This window comes from Podarcis tiliguerta, assembly GCF_965153285.1.
Source record: "Podarcis tiliguerta genome assembly, chromosome: 2".
Taxonomy (NCBI): Eukaryota; Metazoa; Chordata; class Lepidosauria; order Squamata; family Lacertidae; genus Podarcis; species Podarcis tiliguerta.
In genome coordinates, this window is record NC_139535.1 from 54,207,454 (window position 1) to 54,232,731 (window position 25,278).

General features: G+C 43.7%; 1 protein-coding gene across 1 annotated transcript in view; it reads left to right on the forward strand.

Annotated features, from left to right (window-relative positions):
- The window catches only part of CAMKV (CaM kinase like vesicle associated), a 66,365-nt gene that overhangs the window by 25,864 nt on the left and 15,223 nt on the right, over positions 1–25,278 (forward strand). Inside the window, exons 2-3 of the mRNA XM_083429480.1 lie at positions 22,472–22,580; positions 24,427–24,558. Of these exons, the coding sequence (XP_083285606.1) occupies positions 22,486–22,580; positions 24,427–24,558 (227 nt within the window). The 5' untranslated portion in view covers positions 22,472–22,485. The remainder of the gene's footprint in view (positions 1–22,471; positions 22,581–24,426; positions 24,559–25,278) is intronic.

The window sequence follows — 25,278 nt, forward strand, 5'->3', positions numbered from 1 at the left end:
GGGAAGCTTCTTCAGCCTGAAGGCCATATTCTCTCATAGACGAGCTTCCAAAAACCGCCTGCTAGACAGTGCTAGAGACAAAAGGAGGGGTAGAGGAGGTGTGACGTGTGACGTCGGCACTGGGGTGTGGCCAGGGGCCACATGTGGGGGGCTGGAGGGGCTGCATTTGCCTTTGGGGCCTGGGGTTCTCCATCCTGGTCTGTAATGACTGCCAGCACCTCTCTAGGATTTCAGACCAGAGTCTCTCTCATCCCCAGCTGCAGTTGTCAGAGATTGAACCAGAGACCTTCTGCAACCAAAGCAGATGCCCTTCTGCTGGGTTACAGCCCTTCCCTGTTTATAACATGAAAGAAGAAAGGTGGAGACAGGAATTGATATGGATAGAGCTGAAAGCGGCATGAGAGGAATTGCTTCCTCTGGTGTACTGTATTCACATTTTGTTTTACTGTCGATTCTGTGCAGGCAGGTTTTTTGGGGGGATATAACATATAAATCCTGTTTACTAGAGGTGGCAGGATGTACCCACCACCATGAACTTCTTTGAAACTGCCTTCTGGTCTCTTTAAAAAAAAAGAAAAAGCCAGCTCTTTGCAGGCTAAGTCCACTAAATTCTACCTTGGTGCATAATCTGCAGTAGCTGTCACTACTCTGACTCCTATTTAGCCCTCAAGAAAGAAGTACCTGGTTACCATATTGCATTGTATCTGGGGAATTTGTGTGAAGTCTAGGCAAGCTCTCTCGATGTTTGCATTGAAAGAGAAGATGCATATAGATCATTTTGCCGTTCATTAACCCAACAATTACCCATTCTCAGCACCGTTGCTTGCCTTCACGAGGGTAAGCATGGTTAATACCTTTTGACATCACCACCACGGGACCGGGTTTGTCTTCTCTATGAGATACTCATCTTCTCTGTTAGGATAAAATACATATTTCTGCAGCAGTCAGAGCAGCTTTTAGAGAAAATAAATTCCAACAGTGTTTTCCACAATCCCCTTTAGATAATAGCCCTAGAGAGCTGTGTAATGGCTGAGACATTGCACTACAAATCTCCAGTTCACAACTTGCCTCTGCCATGAGTTCATGGCAGTCTCAGGTAGACACTGCAATATGGGGGTTTTACTTGCCATATAAGATTCAAACTATATATTTAAAGCAGGGATAGGCAACCCAGCAGATGCTGTTGTACTACAACACCCATCAGTCAGGGCTATTGGCCATGCTGGCCTGGGCTGATGGGTGTTGGAGTCCAGAAGGGCCACAGATTTCTCATGCATGCTCTAAAGTCTAAACTGCTACTATTACTATCAGGAATATCATAATCAGATCAATCCTTCATTGCTCGTGTTTTCCTTTTCCAGTGCTTCTTGACATATATACACATCTTCCCTTAGTTCTTTTCCATTATGCTCCCATCTTAAGGAATATTATAGTGCAGGACAAGCACAAAACAGATAAAGCTTAATGAAAGGCAAATCCAGGGCAAAATGGGTTGCCTTAAAAAAATGTATTTATTTAAGAAATAAGAATACAAATACAGCATATATGAAAATGCATACAATAACTCTAAACTGGTGGCAGAAAATGCTATGGTTGACTATGATGCACAGAGTTTTGATTAGGAGTGTAACTTGATTAAATCAAATTAAATTATTTGTTAATCAAATAATTAATTATGTATGTACTCAGCATATGAACATTGGGTGGGTGGGTCTTTTAAAAGGCATTCTTTCTTTGTTTTTAGATTGTATATGCCATAGACTCATAGGGTTGGAAAAGACCTTGGGAGTCATCTGGTCCAAACTCCAACACAGTGAAGGATGTAAACACAGAATCCCTTCAAGCTGGCTGTGCAGCCTCCACTTCAGTATCTCCAGAAAAACATAACCTCTGAAGGCAGAGTCCCACCGCCCACCATCAGGAGGTTCCTCCTAATCATGTTTATCTGAAATCTGCTTCCCTGATATTTCTGGCCATTGGCCTGCCCTCTGGAGCCAAAGAGCAAGTCTCCAACTTCTTTGCGACAAACCTCCAGATATTTCAAGATTGTTAGTTAATCTTCTTAAATATGGCATTCCATCCTTCATGAGAGTCAAGGGGGAATACCTCCTTTAAGACAATCTGTTGTTTTATAAAGTACTAAATTATTATAACATTTCTTTTTTTAAAAAAAGTTGCCCGGCTAATGAAGGATGCCCTTTAATCGACTGAGAACCTCTCTAATAGACTACATCCAACTCATTAATTAATGAAAGGTTGAAAACCTGTTTGTAATTGTTCTTTGGGAAATTACAGTACTACAAATATTGCCAAATGTCAGCACAAGCTTTGCTGCCACACTTGACAAGCTGAAATCCAAACAAGCTACCACATTAGTGCTCTCCCCATAAAAAAACCCTAGCCCTCACCCACGCATATTCCAGAATGATTATCTGAGTCTTGCAACGTTAAACTTTTACTCTGAAATCTTTGTGCTTTGGTTGAGAAAAATACCAGAACAGATGTACAGTCCATCATCATATAGCCTATCTCCACTACCATTATGATTTTTACTCTGAGCTCGTAAATCAGGGCTGTCCAATGGGTGCCTTCTGGATGTTGCTGAACTGCAACTTTTATCATTCCTTACTATTGGACATACGGGTTGCGGGTGGCGCTGTGCGTTAAACCACAGAGCCTAGGACTTGTCGATCAGAAGGTCGGTGGTTTGAATCCCTGTGATGGGGTGAGCTCCCGTTGCTCGGTCCCTGGTCCTGCCAGCCTAGCAGTTCGAAAGCACATCAAAGTGCAAGTAGATAAATAGGTACCACTCCGGTGGGAAGGTAAACGGCGTTTCCGTGCGCTGCTCTGGTTCGCCAGAAGTGGCTTAGTTATGCTGGCCACATGACCCGGAAGCTGTACGCCAGCTCCCTCGGCCAGTAAAGCAAGATGAGCGCTGCAACCCCAGAGTCAGTCACAACTGGACCTAATGGTCAGGGGTCCCTTTACCCTTTACCTTTACCATTGGACATGCTAGCTGCTGGAAATTGGAGTCTCAGCAAAATCTGGAAGGCACCGCGTTGGCTACCCCTGCTATTAACAATGTCTTTATTGGTTTCTTATGATATGTGCCTAATTAGTTTGCTGAGACTTGCCTTATCACCAAACCAGCACAAGATTGTGATTTATAGAAGAAAAATCTATTTGCTTCATTCTCTCTCTCTCTCTCTCTCTCTCTCTCTCTCTCTCGTGTACATAGCAGACTTGCTTGTCTGCAAAGGAGAGGAAACAATGTGTGTGTGTGTGTGTGTGTGTGTGTGTGTGTGTGTGTGTGTGTAATGGAACACACACACACACACACACACACACACACTTTGTATTACATGCCTAGGAGGAAAATCTGTACTGGCTACTGTTCCTGGCTCTCTAGCTCTTGATATTTGCTGGATGAGTCACTTTTGATGACAAATACATTAAACAGTATCTTTAACCCTGCTTTCCAATCATTCTTCTTTTGTGCAAAATACAGCACAGTATAGTCACAGCTGCTGTGGCATCATTTGCAATATACAAATCAATTGTACATTAAGCTCTTGTCTGAAACATGATGGGTCCAAGCCAGAACACTCCCCAGGACAATTTCACTGTATACAAGCTTAAATCCTGTCAACACGCTTTTCTTCCAACTGAACTTGAAGATTTGTGGCTATGATGAATGATATTCTGAGAGGTGTTTTCACCCACTGGTCTGTCAAACCAGATCAACAATAGCTGTTCTGTTTGTCCTGTTAGAGATGTTTTCTTAATTTTTTAAAAAAGACAAAGAGACTTTTTCCATGTTAGGTAACAGACAAGACACTGACACACAGGACCAATGAAATTGGCCAAAACATTACTTAAGCCCAGAAGTCTCATATTACATAACCTCTAGGGTAGGTATATGAGAGAGCACAGAAAAATATAGGCAAATCTTGTGTAAACGTGAAGCTGTAATTCTACTTCAAGCTAATAGGATCAGGTTTCTTATTCCAAAAGGGAAGATATTTGGTGATAGCAGCAGTAGCTGCAAAAAAGAAAATGGCGGGTGGTGCATGCACCACGACCCTTGTCCAATTGTGAGCCTCGTGCCATTCAAAGTAAGTAGAATGGTTGCAGAACCCTTTCAGTGCAGCCTGCCCTCCCATTTTCCTTTGTAAAACAACTGCGAAGTGGAAATCTATGCCATATGATAGAAGCCCATCAAATAATATTCAATACCAGCTCGCCTGCCCCCATCCTTTAGGACCAAAGCAACCTGGTTCTTGGTTTTGTTTAAGGTCTTGTTTCTCTTTCTTTCCTGCCACTTGTAATCAAAAATATCTCTTTTTTTCTACATAATGACTAGCAATAAGAAGACTCCTTGATCCATTCTACAAATGACATTCACTGATCACAGTGGAAATTGATCAAAATACCAGAGGAAGGCAGCATGCGGCTCCTGAAACCTTTTTGTGCATACATGGTCTCCTTTCCTGTTGTTTGCCCTCACCATCTGGAATTCATAAAGAGAGGGGTCTGGTTATGTTATTATCTCTAAGGCTTAAAAAAAAAAAAATCTTCTTTACCTCTTTTTCTCTCTCAAGCTTAAGTGTAATGTTCCCGTTTCTAAAATGGGCAGATTTTTTTTGGACGGTCTTCTACGTGCTTAATTCCTTGATGATACAATGCACGTTCTGTATGGCTCGTCTAACTTTCTTGTCAACTTTGCTCATAAGGCATTTTCCACCTGTGGTTCAAGGGTACTCTGAGAGGCAGACCCAGATGGGAGATTCCTATCCTGCTTAGTTTAAATGGAAAAGTCAGTACAGTGGTACCTCAGGTTACATACGCTTCAGGTTGCATACACTTCAGGTTAAAGACTCCGCTAGAAATAGTGCTTCAGGTTAAGAACTTTGCTTCAGGATGAGAATAGAAATCGTGTGGTGGCAGCGGGAGGCCCCATTAGATAAAGTGGTGCTTCAGGTTAAGAACAGTTTCAGGTTAAGTACGGACCTCCGGAACGAATTAAGTACTTAACCTGAGGCACCACTGTAATCCAAAAGATGGCACCATGTTGCACAGGAGTTGAAAAAAAATATCCCCTGGACTGTGCACCCCTAAATCTGCTTCTCTTCTACCCCAGACATATTAATAGTTAAGAATACACTAAATTTATTTTATCTTCAAAGTGCTCTGCAAACATTAGTCAATTAATTCTCAGAGCTTGCCTGTGAGTCACTATTATTCCTGCATGTGTTTCCAGCATCTGCGTGATTAGCTGTCCACTCTGAGCTTTCTCCGCAGTTTAGCTTCCCAGGGACTCTCTGTGGATTACTTTCCTCGCAGATATCTACTTGCTGCCATTGGCAGTTGTCATCTTCCGCCAGCATTCCTCCATCCATATCCCTTGCTCCCTGTTTCTCTGCTGTGGCTGAAGCTTACAGCTCTTTCCATTAAAGAAATCTCCAGAGTGGAGGAGTCATTAGTCTTGACAAAATGAAAGTGTGTGGGGATGGGGGGGGGGGGAGAGAACCACAGAAAGAGACCAAAGATGAGGAAAATAAATATTTCCCAAAGAGTTAATGAGCTCTCTGTGGGATTTGAACTCAAGACCCTCAGTACTGCTGCTCAGATCTGTACCATATTCACTTAAACAGTAACTCTGTTAGCAGACTTGAATAGTTTCGGTTTCTGAGTAACAAAATTGTTTGATTCCCTGGTATATTTGCCTCACCCTGTTTAAAATCCCTGGGGCTCCTGGCTTCTACTGCAGTCAGTGAATTAGGCAAACTGACTCAGTTGACGTAAGGATTACATCTGAGATACTTGCAATTCTCTTCTTGGAGAGATCTAAATTGATTTAAGGCAGGACCAGCTTAGTCCTCAAAGGAAACTCAGATCTTCTTAATGTAGCTCGATGCTTTTTTTTGCTTAGTACCAAACTTTTTAAAACTCTGGTGTTTTAAGAATTTAAACTCAGAGATCATCGTGTATATTTTGAACACATTTAGCGCCATGTTTGACATTTCCTCGCCTACCGTAGTGTTTTCATGAACTTAGTCGCTACAACTATACATTATGCTCAATTAATATCAAGGGCTTTTGAAGTGGAACATGCTACATACAAGCAGCATGCTGAATTAAGATTAAGACTGCATTGCATCAGAGCATAGCAGGTGGATGCATTCAGAGATTCCTGGTCCAAGCAACTTTATTATTTATTATCTTATTTTCTCCTCAGAAATCTCCTTCACAAATCTGGATTTCATACATCTAAATCAAACACCAACCACTGCAAATTACTGGATTTCACATGTTGATCTGCCTAGGCTGCCACCCCAGAAACATACCCAAAACTTCCAGATTCACTGCCCCCAAAGATACGTTATTTCATCCCTTCTGTGTATAACTAGAAGTGTGAACTGTGCAGAATCAACAGCTCTTCAGAGTATTGAATGTGGGTATTTCATACACCCCAGAGCATGAGATGCTGGTGGAGCTTGAAATGGACTCCCACACTTTGGTGGACTTCTAATAATAAAAATGAGGAGGAGGAGGAGGAAACATGGACTGGGAGATCAAGGATGTGAAAGGCTAGTGGCTGGGGATGGCTGCCTTTGGGTAGATACTGGGTGGGGGAGAGAGAAAACTGCATTTGGGGAGATTTGGGTTGCAGTCCCAGAGACTCTGCTTTGCTGAGGACAGCAAGAATAATGGTAGATGGACTACATTATTGTTTAAAAGCATACCAGCGCAAGTAGATAAAGAGATACCACTGTGGCAGAAAGGTAAACAACGTTTCTGCGTGCTGTGGCACTCGTCCTGGTGTCCTGTTGCGCCAGAAGCAGTTTAGTCATGCTGGCCACATGACCCAGAAAGTTGTCTGCAGACAAACGACAGCTTCTTCGGCCTGAAAGCGGAGATGAGTGGCGCACCCCATAGTCAAATTCAACTTGACTTAATCGTCCAACCATTCTTTACCTTTGCCTTTACCTTTCTTGATATTATTATAAATATTTTGTAACTTTAGCATCTTGCATTATATTTTCTGTTGTACTTAAGGTAAAAGGTAAAGGACCCCTGACAGTTAAGTCTAGTTGTAAATGACTCTGGGGTTGCAGCACTCATCTCACTTTACAGGCCGAGGGAGCCAGTGTTTGTCCGCTTCTGCAGACAGTTTTTCCGGGTCATGTGGCCAGCATGACTAAGCCGCTTCTGGTGAAACCAGAGCAGTGCACAGAAACGCCATTTACCTTCCCGCCGGAGTAGTACCTATTTATCTACTTGCACTTTGAGGTGCTTTTGAAATGCTAGGTTGGCAGGAGCTGGGACTGAGCAACGGGAGTTAACCCCGTCGCGGGGATTCAAGCCGCCGACCTTCTGATCGGCAAGCCCTATGCTCAGTGGTTTAAACCTAAGCTATCTCCCAGGAGAACAACCATCTCTGATGCAACTGAAGTGCATAGATATCAGTGTGACTGTTACAGGAACTCATCCGGTAGTGCCATTATGTGAAAATAGGCACTCTGTCATATGCCTGCAAGAATTTTAGAACTATTTTTGAATAAATAACAACTTTCTGAAATGAACTTGAAAGGTTCTAGATGAAAGCACACAGATCTACATAAGTACATGAAAGGACAAGTGCAATTGCTTCCTCTCAGCGATGTTCTACCATCCAAGTCCGTTCCATTCCTTTTTTCCTTGACTAAAGAAATTGACCAAACTAGAAGCTGCTTCTGATCTGATATGGTTAATTTCAACATCTTATTAACTGCCATGGGACATGGGGAAGAAACTGTAATGAGGACTCAGGATAGGAATCAACATACTTTCCCCTCATATGTCCTTTCATCTATAATTCTTGCAACCATGCTGTATCAGGGCTGGTACTGCTTAACAATACTATTATGGGGGTTGTAATTCACTTTACTCTTCAGAATCAATCACACGTACATAGCCATACCCATTTCACAGGTTGCAGAAAGACTGCATGGTAGATCTCCAGACAGGAAGAAATTTGCATTAAGTACATGCATACTATCACAGGAAGGAGCATTTGTCCTTTTGGACATTTAACCAAACCAATCACAGCCTCTCCTTTTTAGTACTTTGTAGTGGAATAGTTAAAAGTTACATTCAAACAAATGACTTGCCATGTGGAGTTTCCTCCACACATTTCTTTCAAGTGTTTGCCCATGTGACTTCAATATACAAATCATGGATAAATTATTTAGAAATTATTTACTGACTGGGAATAAGCAAGAGTTTAGCTTACTGGTATAGCTTTTTAAGAAATGCATGCTATCTGAAATATTTAAATCTCCCATGTCTTTACTATAAAATTACTTTAATGTCGTAAAATTGTTTTATATTATTGTTATGTCTGCTTTGTATCTCAGTATTGTGTGTTTAATAATGGTTGTTATCCACCCTGAGGCTGTGAATAATGTATGTCATCTGAGTAAGTAAGTCATCATCCACCGCGAAGGTGCATTCTGAACTCTCGGCTGTGTAATTTCACTTCATTTTGCTGTGTGCGTGGTGTGATCTGCAGAGGGGGGGGAATCTGAGTATAAATCCAGGGAGATGTTTCTGTGAAATTTCTCCAGCAAATTCCATCTGACGCTTTAGGAGGGAGCCAAACATTGGAAAGTTGCCGCTTTCAAAGTGTCCCCCAGATATCCAGTTTTTGGGTGCCTCCAAACATGGATAACTTAGTATAGAATATTATTGCTATATAGAAATCTGAAGGGCTAGAAAAAAAGTTTTTTAAAAAAACGAGGGACCCATCCCATTCCACCTTTGATTTTTCCATTTCTCCCCTTCAACATCCATGGGTTTTTCTGGGGGTGGGGGCCTTCATATCTGTAGTTCTGTGTTAAACTGCAGGTGGAATAGCAATGGTGCTTCCAGCTTTTCATTAGTCCTATCACCTCTATATCAGTGGGCAGTGTTGCGCATAGACAGCCGTGCCTCAAGGTCTTCCAGCGTGGGAGGAGGTACACCACCTCACCCCTACGTCATAGCCAGCAGTGCCATTGGCATTGCATGGCAGCCCCAGCCAATCAGCTTGCAGAGTGGGTGTGGCCATGGGCCGTTTAAACTTGACGTGGCTGGCTGACTGCCTCTTCCTGCCTTTTCGTCAGATCACCCCACCCACCCACCCACCCACCCTCTTATCATGCTTTGCTCTGATATGACCTTGCTATAGCAGTTGTGGGTTGCCTGGTTGTTGGGCCGGGTAGGAATTTTTTTCCACTTGGCAAATTGGCACTGTCCATTTGGTTTTCGCCTACCTAGTAGCAATCGTCACAACTTTTGTGCGGTTAGGCATTGGGTAAGCCTTTGCTTGGTTGGAGGGGAGGTTGTTGCACTGCCTGCCCCTCCTCAGTAAGGGTATCCTGTTAAAGCAGCTGTTCTCAACCTGTGGGCCCCCTTTGTTGTTGGACTACAAATCCCATCATCCCTGAGCTGTGGCCTTGCTAGCTAGGGGTGATGGGAGTTGTAGTCCAACAACACCTGGGGACCCACAGGTTGAGAACCACTGTGTTAAAGGGATCCAAGGTGTGAATACTGTCCAAAGCCTGGGCGTGGGCTAGGGCCCACAACCCCTACAGGGACCCTCGTGGTACCACTCTCTGACGTAAGTTATAGGGCACCCCCTTTCGGTGATTTACCCTTCTGTGGACTCCCTGAAGACGGGCAGGAGTCAAGATATAGCCTGGCTTCACCCCAATGTCTAAGCCAGGCTTCCTCAACCTCGGCCCTCCAGATCGTTTTAGCCTACAACTCCCATGATCCCTAGCTAGCAGGACCAGTGGTCAGGGATGATGGGAACTGTAGTCTCAAAACATCTGGAGGTCCGAGGTTGAGGAGGCCTGGCCTAAGCCAAACTGCTCACATCTGTAACCGATAAAGTTGTGGCCTATTTGAACCCATAAACCAAATATTCCGTTTCAGTGTGACTTCTTGTTCTCCTGGAACTTTGTGGCTCGGGTGCCTCAGGGCGCAATTCAAATAATGTCATGCAACCCCAAATGTTGTGGGCAGGGGCACAGTTTTCATTGGAACCATGATGTGGGACGGACAGGGTTAAATCCCCCACACACCTGCACTACAATTCTGAATATGATTCTTTCCCAACTGCAAAGGAGGGGCGGGGCAGCTATAAAGACAATGAGGTTTGGCAAGGAAAGAGTTAAACTGATAATAGCCCTGGTTCCCAGAGATGGGAGGTGGACCATAAAAAAGGAAATTGTTAAAGCAATCTATAATGAACGTAAGAAGTACTTCCTTTTGCATGTTCTGAATCTCCCAGTGTTCAGCTTCATCGGATGGTCATAATTTCAAGTATTATGAGAGAGAGAGAGAGAAATGGGAACTTATCCCTATGCGCTTTCCCCATGCGCAATCTTATACCCTTCTACCATGCCCCCTGCGCTGTTACTCACCTTTGTTCTAAACTAAAGTATATTGCAGGAGCAACAACAGGAGATAGATATGATTACCTTCCTGCCCTATTTGTAGCCTTCCTTCAGGCATCTTGTAGCATGTGAGATCTGGGTGTGGACAACACAATTCTGTGCTGGATGGGCCTCTAGTCTGATTCATCAGGACTCTTAGGTTCATTTCCAAATCTTGGTCCAGCAGACTCTGGGCTATGCACACCACTGCCATTTGGATCGCTGAAATTGTGGTTCACCTGGATACATTTTATATAATATTTTTATGGACCAGAAAAAAAAAATGTTTTGCCATTTTGTTCTGTTACTAGACCAAAATTAGCATAATTTCAGCTTCTGCCAAGTTAATGAATAATGATGAACTGCTGAAAAATTGTTTGGAGATTATAGGAACTGGTCTTTGCAGATACAAACGGTCAAAATAAAAAATAATTTTTAAACTTTATATTCCGTCCTTCGTTGCAACACATGGAAACTGGGGCAAGAGGCTACTACAAACGGAGCATAAAGTTTCTGTTGGGTTTGTCTGTCCATGAGTTTTCTACTTATGGAATTAAGCAACACTAATTTAGGCTAGAATCCCATGTGCAGTTACTTCCGTGTAGACATTAAGTGGTCAATACAACTCTCACAGACTTCTATAAAGTTCAAGGACACATGCAGACCGCTAGGCCCTGCATGCCTCCAGAGCACTCCCTTAGATCTGTAAGAAGCACAGAGGGGATATTGGCCAAAGTTATTTTTCAGGAGTCAGCCACAGAGTTGTTGATCTTTTTTGGAAAACATTGCCAAAACTTCCTACAGCTCCCCATAGATCCCCTGTGCATCCTGCCCCCACCTTCCTTTTCTACTGCACGCAGGTCTGGGCTGGGGTGCAAAAATCACCCCAGAAATCTGTCTCCAGTTATCTGTGTAAGGTTGTGAATTTAGACAAGACCTGGGAGCTGAGCGGTAGGAGAAATGGCAATGGTGGTATGAAGCTAGGCTGCTGTAGACTATGGAGTGCATGACGTGTGGCCGTGTGGCAACATGCATGAAGTGAGATCAAACGCAGGAGAAGCTTCCCACCCTTCTCACACCACGTGGCACAAAGGCATGCATTTTCCCCCCCACCCTTCCTCCTCTCCTCAACCTCATTCTGGACACTTTGAGTACTTGGGTCCCATAAAATGTATTGGCCTGAATATAAGCCTTACTTCCCTCCCCAAATTCCGACCGTGAAAAGTTCAAGTGCGGCTTATATCCGCGACCTTACGGTATGCTAAGAAAACAGAGACTGAAATATTTGTTTGCTAAATCACAATGTAAATCACAAGCGCCAGGAGCACATCAAAGGGGTGCCTGCCTTGTGCGTAGTCCTCCGTCCTCTCCCCCAAGGCCAGGAAGGGAGAGAGCGAGGAAAGGGAAAGGCCTCCGGCAACACAGCACAGCTTCCCACACACCCCCAGGTATGCAGCCAGGAACAGTGAAGAGGAATGGAGCGACTTACATTTGTTTCCCCCTCTCCAATTTTAAAGGTGTGGTTTATATTCAGGCCAATACGTTAATTTATAATGTGGCTGTTGAGGTAAAGTGATTGGGGGGGGGGTGCCAATACAGCTCCTTGCCAAGACTGCAACAGACCCTAGGTATTCCTCTGAAGAACTGTCCCATGTCCCAGTTTACACAGTAGAAAGATTTGCAAAGGCAGAGCCACAAGGTCTCCTCTGTGGTGACTCCAGCATCTGGAATGTGCTTCCCCTAAGTGTAGGCAGGAGGATCCTTAGGCTGGGGGGCCAGACCTCTAAAACCAGCCCTAAAAGCATGACTCCCCTCATTGGCCCCAAATGAGGCCCTCATTTTGTCTGAAACCTTAGCACCCTCACTAAACTGCACTTCTCAGAAAGCTATGACAGTATAAAGCTGAAATAGGCTCATGAGGTAGAAATACCCCCATAGAAAATAAGTAGTTCCTCTAGCCCAGCAGACTATCTCTGGCAATAGTCAATATCCTGTTTTCTGGGAGACAAAGCACCAACAAAGAATCCCATTCCTTGTTGGGTTCCACAAACTTTGCTAGGTCTCTTTGAAACCTAAATACTGTTAGCCGTTACAGTGGTACCTCGGGTTAAGAACTTAATTCGTTCTGGAGGTCTGTTCTTAACCTGAAACTGTTCTTAACCTGAGGTACCACCTTAGCTAAGGGGGCCTCCCGCTGCCACCATGTGATTTCTTTTCTCATCCTGAAGCGAAGTTCTTAACCCATGTTACTATTTCTGGGTTAGTGGAGTCTGTAACCTGAAGCGTCTGTACCCTGAAGCGCCTGTAATCCGAGGTACCACTGTACGTAGCTTTCCTGAATGCTAATAAGTTACAAGAATGAGTTGTATTCTGTTTGTGGTTCATTTGTAAATTATACACTTTCTATATTGTCTCTCTTCAAACCATACATTATTTTACTATGCCTGTATTATAACATCTTAGCTGCTGCCTTTCAGAGTTTTATCCTTTCTGAGACCGGATGCTTCATTATTTTCTAATATGAAGATATGAATCCCCTTTAGCACGGTTTGCCTTTTTGATAGTCCCATCTCTAGCTGTCTCGAGGTCTCCTCCTCGAATGCTGGTTGCCAATTCTGGACGCAGTAAAGTGGAAGTACCATTGGGCTTTAATTCTTCTTAGCATGCGTCACTTTACATTTACCAACGTTTAATTTCATCTGCCATTTCCTTGCCCTTTCTCTCAACACTGTGAGATCCTTCTGTAAATCCTCACAGCCTGCTTTAGACTTAACTGTGTTGAATAATTTAGCATCATTTGGAAATTTAGTCACTTCGCTTGTTCGTTTTCCAGGTCATTAATGACTGTTCTGTAAAGAGCAAGTATCACACAGATTTTGGGGCACCGTCTTAATCTCTATTTATTTCATTGCATTTATATCCCACCTTTTCTCCATGGAGCTCAAAGCGGTGTACAGTGGTGCCCCGCAAGACGAATGCCTCGCAAGACGGAAAACCCGCTAGACGAAAGGGTTTTCCGTTTTGGAGGTGCTTCGCAGGACGAATTTCTCTATGGGCTTGCTTTGCAAGACGAAAATGTCTTGCGATTCCTGGGGTTTTTTTTTCCACTCCCCACCCCCTTTTTTAAGGCACTAAGCTGCTAATAGCCTTTTAGCAGCTTATCCGCTAATCCCTTAAACCTTTAATAGCCACTAATAGCCGCTAAACCGCTAATAGCACTAATCCGCTAATCCGCTAATGGGCTTGCTTCGCAAGACGAAAAAACCGCTAGACAAAGAGACTCACGGAACGGATTCTTTTCGTCTTGCAAGGCACCACTGTACAAAGTTCTCCCCCTCATTTAATCCTCATTTCATCCCTATTTAATCCCTACAACAACCCTGTGAGGTAGGTTAGACTGAGAGGCAGTGACTGGCCCACGGTCACCCAATGAGCTTCACGGCTATTTGAGCCCTTGTCTCTCAGGCCTTAGTCTTAACTACTACACTTACCCTGACATCTCAAATCTTTGCAGTGAGAACTGGCCATTTGTGCCCCTCCTAGTTTATCTCTTTCAGCCAGTGTCTAATCCAGAAAAGAATGCCACAACATCTACATTTTCATGACACAATTTTGTTATCAATACATTCTCTTTAAACCTGGAGGGATGATGGTGGGTTCTCTCTTCCTGGGGTTTTTTAAGCAGATGTTGAAGAACTATCGGTTGGAGATGCTCTGCTCTGGATCTCCTGCAGCCGGCAGGTTTTGGACTAGGTGGCCTAGGAGGTCCTACCTGACACAATGATTCTGTTTGTAAAGTTAAAACCAGTTTTATAATATATTTTAGGTCACTTATGGCCAAATAGGGCAGTGTTTCGTGTCTGCAGTTCTAGCTCTCTTATCCAGAAAGCAACCACTGGCGGGGGCCTGTTTATATCTGGATCACAGCAAAGAGGAGGGATGTCAGCAACTTCAGGGATGGGGATCCCACATTTTCAGAGGAGAGGGAAGGGAAGAGAAGTTCCCTTGTGGAAGCAGAAGTCTGTCATGCGCAGAACAACACTGTTAGATGTAGCCCAGTGTTGAGAACAATTCCCCAGTAGAGAAAGAAGGCTTAGCAACCATAGGTTCAGGCTTGCCAGTGGCACAGCTATGTAAAGGGCAGAGGGAAATGACACACCACACCACACATAGACACAAAAACCAATTATTGTGGACTGAAGCTGGAGTTTACAGAAACCACTAGCTATGGCTGTGGTGACCTCATGCCAGTTAAAACAGGAGGTCAAGATGGATTGGTGGGTGCAGCTAGCTGGGAAAAACTGCTCAAGATTACTAGAAGTTTAAATTTCCGTATTACTGAAGAGAAGAAAATATTCATTATTATTTTTTGTCTCTACAGAACACTCTACTGAAACTTCGCTCATATTCTGCCTCTAGCTGGTGTGTGTGTGTGTGTGTGGTGTGTGAAGGCAAGGTAGCTTATAAATAAATATTTGAGGAGCTAGAGCTTCAATGGTTTTTCAGAAAGCTGGCTTTTTACCATATTTCATTGGGATATATCTTGCGGATGGATGCTGTGTGCTGCCCAGAATTGCCAGCACTGAATATGCATTCTTTGACTGTTGCTTCGAGGGTTGTAAATGTTTTATTATTTTGGTTCTAATTTTCCCGCATACAACTTTATATGCTTGCGGTGGCCTGCATAATGTTTCTATGTCCACTGTTACCCTTTTTGAAAAGCTTCTCAGACTTCACAAATACTGGTCTATGTATATTAATGTATTTTTTACATCTGGTATAATACTTATCATCGCCCCCTTTAAGGAGAGATGTGGCTTCCTATTATGCAGACACTGTTTCTCACTGTTCCTCCACACTCCAGTCAAAAGTGGGCACGTGCCTCTTTGAGTGTTACACTTAAAAATGATTGTTTCGATCTTTTTTGTCACCGTTTTCCAGTTCCCCAAAGGTGGACCCAGATGGCAACAATTCTCCTTTATTCCCCAGCCAGGCAAGCACACATGAATCACATACATACAATGTGGCCAATAATTTGCATTGCAGCGACCTCTGGTGGCCAAGAGTCCTTTCCGCTCCTGGGCTCTGCCTGAAGTCTCTCTTCTAGGTGCCAAATTAAATATTGTGTACATTTGTGTGTAATTTTCCCTAGTTCTTGCTGTGTTGGTTTTTTTTAAATAGAAAATACAAAATGCCATGGGAAGCTGCCACTTCCAGCACAAAGTGGTTAGGACGTTTAACCCGTTCTCCAATGGACAACCTTCTGCTCAAAATCTCTCCTCTTTCTGGCTGTTTTTCCTGTGTTTTCTAAAGTGGGTAGAAAAACAACTGGGTGGAACAGTTTTTTACAGAGGGAAAAAAATAGCAGGCAGGGAAAGGGCTAAGTATCCTCCTCCCCAGTGTCAACACAGAGAAAGGCTCAGTGCTAGAGCATCTGCTTTTCATGCAGAAAGTAAAAGGTAAAAAGTAAGCCCTCTATGTTCAGTCCCCAGCATCTTCAGGTAGAAATGGAGGAGAATCCTGCATAAAATTCTGGAGATCTGCTTCTCATCCGTGTAGAACAGTACTGAATGAGATGGACCTGTGGTCTGTCTCTGCAGCTCCTTATATTCCTAAATACAGGCTCCAGTAATTGAGTTGTGTGCTGTTCTTAACAATAAAATTTTAAAGTCCAGGGAGAGTAACACATGAGTGCATGTAGCCAGTACCTTGGCCTGATGTCGCAGCAAATAATTGCCTGGTTAGCAACCACCATGGATTTCACAATGTGACTTGCGTGAGTCACTGTGAGCTGTGCTGATCTCCTTTGCTGGCATTTGTTGCTGCTTTTGTTTCTTTGCTACTTAGGCAATAAAGTAAGGTGGGGTAAATTTGACTGCATGCTGTCTTTCGACCAAAAGGTCCCCAAAGTAGCATACAAAATGTATGCCTAAAGTATGAAATATACCTACTGCATAAGGATCTAAGAGTAACCAAAAAAAACCCAACTGTATTTGAAAGACCAAAAAAATTGCATAGGCACCAGAATAACAAAATGAAACCCTTGTTATTAAAAGCCTGATCTTCACCATTTCTTTGGAGGAGAATGAGGGAGCCAATCACAGCTCTAAAGGGAGGGAGTTTGGGGAAGATGTGTAGCTCAGTAGCAAAACATCTGCCTTGCATGCAGGAAACCCCAGGTTCAATCAACCCCAGGTAGTGCTGAGAGAGACCTGCCGGAAACCCTGGAGAGATGCTGCCAGTCAGTGTAGGCAGTACTGAGCTAGATGGCTCCACGGGTCTGACTCAGTGTAAGCAGCTTTCTGTGCCCCTATGTTCCAATGCCTGGGCCCCACAACACAGAAGGCCGTGGCTCACATGCTCAATGGCCCTACAGCAGACAATGATGGGATGCATAACAGGCATGTGCACAAAGGTTCACAAGCCTTTCGACAACCCTGTGAGTCAAGTCCCTATAAATCCTCTAGGGACCCGCATGGTTCTGTGGTCTAAAGCACTGAGCCTCTTGGGCTTGCCGATCAAAAGGTTGACGATTCGAATCCCCAGGACGGAGTGAGCTCCCGTTGCTCTGTCCCAGCTCCTGCCAAGCTAGCAATTTGAAAGCACACCAGTGCAAGTAGATAAATAGGTACTGCTGTGGCAGGAAGGTAAACGGTGTTTCCGTGTGCTCTGGCTTCCATCACATTGTTCCGTTGTGCCAGAAGCAGTTTAGTCATGCTGGCCACATGACCTGGAAAGCTGTCTGTGGACAAACACTGGCGCCCTCGGCCTGAAAGTGAGGTGAGTGATGCAACCCCAGTCACCTTTGACTGGACTTAACCATCTAGGGGTCCTTTACCTTACCTTTAAATCCTCTATGGCTGGGATGAGAGGATGGGGTGGGGGCCTCTGATGCAACACAAACGCTACAAGTTCTTAAGCAAGGAGGAGATTCAAGTACACATCCTTTCCTATCCTATGCCCAACAATATTAACTTTTGGTGTGTGGTTCATCCATTCTCTTACCCATTCCTGTCCCCTGAAAAGTGTGCTTTTACATGCCAGTAGGAGCTAGCAACCCTGGCTGACTGGTCACGCATGCATCTTTCTCTCTTGGCAGTAAGAAACACACAGCAAAAGAGTGCAAGGGCCATCTGAGCTCAAACACCTGGTGCAAATGTTTAATCTGTTTTGCAATATTTTTCACTGGGGGCAGTTAGCTCATTCAGCTAGTAGCCTTCGTGCTGAATATTGAGAAATCAGCTGAAGAGAGCTATCCACACAGTACTTAATTCTAGATGGGGATGTCAGCGCTTCTGTCTATTCCCATTTCATATATTCCAGGCTCTGTAAACAGAAGCCAAAGCTGGAGCTGTGGCACAAATCATACCTATATAAATGAGCATTTTGTGTAATGGTTCATGTCCCAGTTCCGTGTCCAGGAGTCTATCCTGCTTAGCATTATTTATTTCATGTTGTTTGTGTTATTAAAAATGCTTCTGTCCCACATATTCACCCATGAGTCCCCAAGGCAGCTAAGGATATAAAACAAACACAGCAAGATTAAGCAACAGACAAGCAATCAAATAAACAGTAAGCAATCAAAGATGTGCTCTGGAAGCACAAATACTGAAACAGTCTTCCGCAACTGTGTCACCAGATGTTTTTGATCTTTAGCTTTCATCATCCCCAATCATAGGTCATGCTGTAGTCCATGTTTAGCTGTAATCCAACAATGTCTAGGGACCAAAGTTTGGGGGAGGCTGTACAAATGCCACAATAACTGCAAGCAGAAACACTGAGCAGTAGCTAATCGCTAACGTAGCCCACAATGTATTTTTCATAGCAAGATGCTGGGCTCGCTCTCAGTGTGGCGTAGTGGACGGACACCAGGGAGACCCAGATTCAAATCTTCCCTGAGCCATGAAACTGACTTGCTGACCTTGGCCAGCCGCTGACTTTCAGCCCAACTCTCAGCCTAACCAACCTCACAGGGTTGTTCTGAGGATAAAATTAATAAGGGAGAACCATGCACTCTGCACTTTTAACACCTTGGAGGAAGGCAGGGTGTAAGTTTGGTAAATATATAAGTAAACTTTTCTTCCAGCTGTCGCCATCCTTCTTCCAATTCACCTTCCTTTTGAGCTGTTGGATGAGATGGGTCATAAAATTCATAAAGTTATCCCCACTGAGTGGATGCTGGTCCAGTATTGAGATTGCAGCCCAATTATGCCTCACAGAAGAGTACAAATTAAAGAACCTATTTTTTAAAAGCAAGCACTTTGGTATCCGCCACCTGAGTTGTCGTTTGTGGGGAGGTGTGTAAGCCATAAAGTAACATGCTAAGGGTTGGGGAAAAGAAAGCGTGCACAAAAACAAAACAAAACCCACCTTCATTTTTTTCATGCATTTTAGTGCTTGCTTAGTGCTTGTGTAAGCCCAACCAATCCTGGACACGCAGTTAAGATGAGGATATCACAGTTAAGATGAGGATATCACAGCACCACATAGCCAATCAGATTTGGCTGTGTGACAACATGGAAAGTAAACAAAGTCCTCTTGTTGCCCCATGACTGCCTGGTGGAGAGGAAATTGGTCAGTGTTCTTGCCCGGCCACCACTCCCTGGCTGCATTCCGAAGTCATGTCAAAGTAATGATTTGTCATTAAGAACCATGTATACCTGCTTCCTCCTCCTTCATGCATGTGGAGAGTTTATACGCTTCTGCTTCTTATTGACAGAAAACCATAGTTTGCCATTTCATCCAAATGTGGCAAATCATGGTTTGCACAAACCATACCTTGCAATCAAATCAGGAGTCCACACCACGGTTTGATCCTGGTTTGGGACCCTCATTTCCCCAATATTTATATGTTTGCTTCTGGTATTGTGGGTAGGCTCAAAACCTACCTGGAAACTGTATTCTCTCCCTCCTGAAAGCACCACCCCGGTTCATAGCTTACCGGGTGCAGAAGGCAACACATTCTGAAAGATACCTTGACCTTTGAGCAGCATCACTTTGTGGAATGTCAGTCACTACTGCAGTTATTTGAGATGGAGAACCTGGGGGTTGTGATAAACCTCTGGATTACAGGCACCTCCACCCATCCCCTTCCCCCTCTTTTTCTACCAGTTCTGCCAAAAGTTACAAGTACGAATGTGGTATCGAGATTGTCAGCACGGTGGGGAGCCTGATTGATTTTGCTTGGCTGAGCATGTTAAGAATTGGATTTTTCAGCATTTCTATGCCATTGGGAGGGCGAGGAAAGGTTTGCTTTTGTTTTGTGAGGATCGTGTGATTTCGGTACACTTTCGGAACTGAGAGCTCTTTTCAAAAGAAGGAAACTGAATATGGCAGTTCTCGATTTGTGATGGATAGGAGCGTGATTACTGGGGTTTCTGCTCTGAGCTTATTGCACTATAGTTCAATGCACTGCTGGCTAATTACACTTGCTGGAGATGTGTTAATGATACACCTGTCACTATCACTGTGTGACAACCCAAAGGCAAGGAGCTGCCTGATGAGTAATCCCAGCATTGACCTGGGTATATTATCTTGTGCTTCATTTTTTTTTGTCAAGCTGTATTTCCAGAATCTCGAGATTCACACACAAGAGGAGGCCTATGACACCACAGATGGGAGGGGCAGCAGCTGTTCCCCCACCCACCCAGCATTCATATATATTTCTGCTGGATGCTTGCAAAACATTTTTATTCGGGGCTGCTCTGCACGTGGATGGATATTACTTCCATGTAGGAAAGTCGTATGCACATTACCACTTGCGGCAAATAGACACATGCTGAGTAACTGCGAGTGGCAGCAGGGTTCCATCATGTGTGTGATGGATTCAGCCCATTAGGTTTGACCTAAGGGACTATGGGCAAACAGAAAGTAGTCGCTCATCCTCTACTGCAGTCTTTCATCTGAGCTTCCACAAGTCTTTTTGAGCAGTATTATGAAGATAGGGTCCATGGCAGTTCTCATGTGTGAGAAAAGCGGGACTAAATCTAAAGCAATGCAATACTCAATTTAAGGTGAGCCTTTCTGTGAGTAGGTACCGCTGTGGGTAAAACCTCTGTGCCTAGGACTTGCCGATTGTATGGTCGGCGGTTTGAATCCCCACGGCGGGGTGAGCTCCCGTCGTTCGGTCCCAGCTCCTGCCCACCTAGCAGTTCGAAAGCACTCTTAAGTGCAAGTAGATAAATAGGGACCGCTTTATAGCGGGAAGGTAAACGGCGTTTCCGTGTGCTGCGCTGGTGCTGGCTCGCCAGCTGCAGCTTCGTCACGCTGGCCACGTGACCTGGAAGAGTCTTCGGACGGCACTGGCTCACGGCCTCTAGAGCGAGATGAGCACGCAACCCTAGAGTCGGACACGACTGGCCCGTACGGGCAGGGGTACCTTTACCTTTTACCAACTGCATGCTGGAGTATTCCTAAATCCTTCTCTGTAGTGTTTTTTTGGGGAAATGAGACTAGTTTTCTACCTCTAATAGAGAAAGTGAATCTACTGTATGTGTCCATTAACATTTGTTTAATGGAGCAGAGCCAATTTAGCTAGGCTGATCGACTATCATAGATGCAGAGGATCATCAGACATATGAATCTGTCATATGGTTTCTCTCCATGGAATATTTTTGTGGCTCTTGGCCAATTACAGAAAGACGTGTTTTGTTTTTAAAGGTAGGAGGTGTTTCTGATCAGGGGAAAAAATAATAACACGACTCTCTTAGCAACTACCCACATTAATATTTCCTATATGGATTCCACACTGTATAACCACAAGATATTAGTTTCGTAATAATTGTTCAGGTTCTGTACCGTTTTAAACTACAGAATTTATTTTTATGAACTGGCATTTTTGCCAGTACTGGGCTACAGGATGGTCACTGACACATATTCCACTATCAGCATATGGAATATGCAGCATGGATTGCAAAAGTCTAAAATGCATTCCTGTCGAATATCTTTTGAAATGGGTTATGTGCGTTATTATGAGCTATTGTGTTTTTATGAGGCTCATATATAGAATAATTGCAAACTTTACAACCTTTAGAAGACATCTGAAGTCAGCCATGTATTAGGAAATTGTTAATGTTCAATGTTTTATTGTTTTTGTATATGCTTGAAGCCACCCAGAGTGGCTGGGGGGCAACCCAGTCAGATGGGTGGTGTACAATTATTATTATTATTATTATTATTATTATTATTATTATTATTATTATTATTCCTGTGAGAAAAAGCCATATATTTTCCTTAGCTATATAAGCATATCTAGCTCAATTGCATATAATTACATAAACTTTGGCATATATGGAGCCAGTAATAATTAGAATAATAATAGTAATTCTTTTATTTTTATTTTTATTAGATTTGCATAGTGCCCTATACCCGTAGATCTCAGGGCAGTTTACATCATACAATTACAATATAAGAACACAAAATACATAATAAAAATAAGAACAGAAACAGAGCAATAATCTGCCCTTCCACAATACATTTAAAGGGGCATCGTTTTAGTGTTTCACTAATCGGTTGGGGCAGCCACACACAAAATAAGTGGAGGACAAGATGGCCGGATTTTAATTGGCAGAAAAGATGATGCAGGTGAAAAGGTGAAAATCCTTCCGCATCGCGGCCGTATTCCAAAGAGGGACCTCCCACCACTGCTTTCAACTTAAAAAACAAACAAACAGGATATCCCATTCACAGAACTTCAATGCCATATCAAGTCTGGCTCTAAAACACAGCCAGAAAAAGTGTTTGAAATGACTGGCTATAAATGAACAAACAGCAGCTCATAGTGGATATTGCAACTGCACCCGAGTGACTGAAGTCCCTTATTCTGACCTAAGTAGGTGATGGTTCCTTGATTGTGGCTTCCCCATCGACTTGGTTATAATGAGAGTGAAAGGCACGACTGCTCTGTGGTGCAGTGGCTGGTAGACCTTCAAATATCCCTGATCACTATGCCTGAAACTACCTGAATCCAAGGGTGATGACCTAAAGCTTTTTATTCTCTTATATTTCAGCACCAAACTTGGCAATGCCGTTTGGATGCGTTACCCTGGGCGATAAGAAGGATTATAACCAGCCATCTGAGGTGACTGACAGATATGACCTAGGGCAGGTCATCAAAACGTAAGTCTTTTCTCCTCCTTGCTTTCAAAGCTCCTTCCAACTCTATGCATCCTATACAAATGGCATTGGTTGCCAGTTGGGTCCTTGTCATGTGAAAGGGTAGTTTCCATTGCAATGACTCCATTTGTCAACTGCAGTCAACAGATAAGCTGAGACTTAGGTCTGCCCCTCTGTCACTAAGAGCCATCCAGGTCCACGGGAGTGGTAAAGCTTGAATGAACCACAATGTAAGATATACAATACCATATCCATATTGCCTAAATAATTTGTCTGTTTAGGCCATGGCCCTGAACAGCAGCAATTCACTGGCATTTTGGAGCTTAAGTGAACATGGAAACTGAAGGGGTTCTTTTTTCTTAATAGAATTCAACAAACAGGTATCTAAACTGCTGCTTATTGCAGACGTAGGATTGCTGACCAAGGCAGCTCCCCACATCACGTTCTCCCCTCTCTCCTTCCCCACATATTTGTTGCTAGCAGGGAATAGGAAAACACACAATTTGAGCTTGCACTACACATTAAGTGCAGCTAAACAATATGGGGAGAGAGGGCTATTTTCAGTGGCCACCCATGTCTCCTGTAATGGGTCACTTAGTGCACACAGTAATAGTAATTTTCCGTACTTAGACAGCACATAGTTCTGCTGGTTAGGCTTTGTGGATTAAGCCAATAACCACCCATTGCAGACCAGGAGGTGGGGACTCATGTTGAAAAGGCTGTGGCTTGCCCAAAATGGCATACGGGCTGCTCACACAATCCCACATGTCTACAACAAATGTGTTTAGGAGGGAGCAGAATCACAGTGGCAAGCTCTAGTCACATATTTTTGTACATTTTTGAAGTACCTATGGATGCAGACGCATACACAGAAGTTGAGACTGTGTTTATCCCCTGCCACTTGTACAAATCTCTACATGTACAGTTTATAAATGTATACACATGTGGGCAAATGTATGTGCATATGGTAGGGGCAGAGCTTGTTGATTGAATCCTGCTCCTTTTTATGTGCACGCATTATAAACATGAGGCTACTAGCATCATGGTGAGTTTAAGTTGAGACTTGAACTAGGGATTTCCTGGCTTGCCTCACATACTTTTTTCAGAAGATATTATCCAGGGCCAACATATTTGGGTACTAAAAGGCTTTGCTTGCACTCTCTCGTCAAGGTTCTTTTCAGCTTCCCCCCAGGTACTTGTTGACTTTAGGTCTAGTGCCAGTATTTAGCCTTTGCACCGTCTTTGGGCTGCATTGCCAAACAACCCAATTCTGAGAAGACCTGGTCCTGGTGCATCAAGAGACTCTAGCGGCCTCACACCAGCCATGGATGGAAAGGGCTGTAGCTCAGTGACAGAGCAACTGCTTTGCATGCAGAAGGTCCCGGGTTCAACCCCTGGTGTCTCCTGGTTGTACTGGGAGGAAACCCTGGAGAGCAGCTGCCAGTAAGCATAGACAATACAGAGCTCCATGGGCCAATGGGTGTGACTCAGTAAAAGGCAGCTTCCTATATTCCTCCACTGAACATGAAAGGAAGTAGTGTGAACCATTTGGCCAAGCTCACAATTTCTTATGTTAGCACAGGCTTATAGGACGGTTGCTCCTCCTTAGCTTTCATCCTACCCCTACCCCATGCCTGGACTTCTCCAAGAGCAATCACATTTTGGTGGGACCTGGGATAGAGTGCTTGAATTTGGCATGCATCTGTTAGACAATATGGTAGATAGATGTATACATCACTCTTGAGAGGGTGGGTGACTCATGAAGTTAAGGTATACGTGGTCCCTCATGGGCTGCTCCAGCTGCTGGGCATGGACTGCTTAAATCTGAAGGTGGGTGTTCTTTCACCAGAGAGGAGTTCTGTGAGATATTCCGTGCCAAGGAGAAATCAACAGGGAAGCTCTATACATGCAAGAAGTTTCTGAAAAGAGATGGGCGCAAAGTGCGGAAGGCAGCAAAGAATGAGATCATCATCCTGAAAATGTGAGTTGTGAATGTCCACACTGATTGATACATTGGTCTCTGCTTTTTTCAGCTGCTGTGTTGCTATCTTTTTACTAATTGTGGTAGATAATCATAGTGTGTCCACATCCACTACAGCAAGAAATTATCTGGACTTTCTCTGATTCTCCAGAACGGCTCCTACATTGACCCAGGCATTGCCAATATTTTCAGGAGGAACTGGGTGTGCATTGATTGGCCAGCCCATGCGTCAAACGCAAAGCCACATTCCTCACTCTCCCCTCCTCAAAGCAGAGTCCTCAAATGGAGTCACAAAGCCACACAAAGCCAATTCTTGAAATAGTTTCTTAAATGTAAAAAAAAAAATGTAAAAACACCTTAAAGATTAAATACCAGGCAGATGTTTGGGCAGAGAAAAGAAACAAGCTCTACTAGTGCCATGACAAGAGCAAAACTGGCAAGGAAGCACAACACAACTCACAGCAAAAACAACAAACAGCAGAACGCCTATTCCTATTTGAAAGCTCATCTTTACACAGTGTTAATAGGTCTTTTTAAAAAAAACAACTATTGGCATTGTACACTGGCACATCTGATCCCAGATCATGTGCCAGATAGCCTATCCTACCTATAGGTGATATACAGTGTTAGAGTAAACTCACTGGGTGGAATTCAACATCACAGTATTACAAAAGCTCCATCTGTGCAGGAATATCAGCTTGCCAGATAGAATGAACCCCC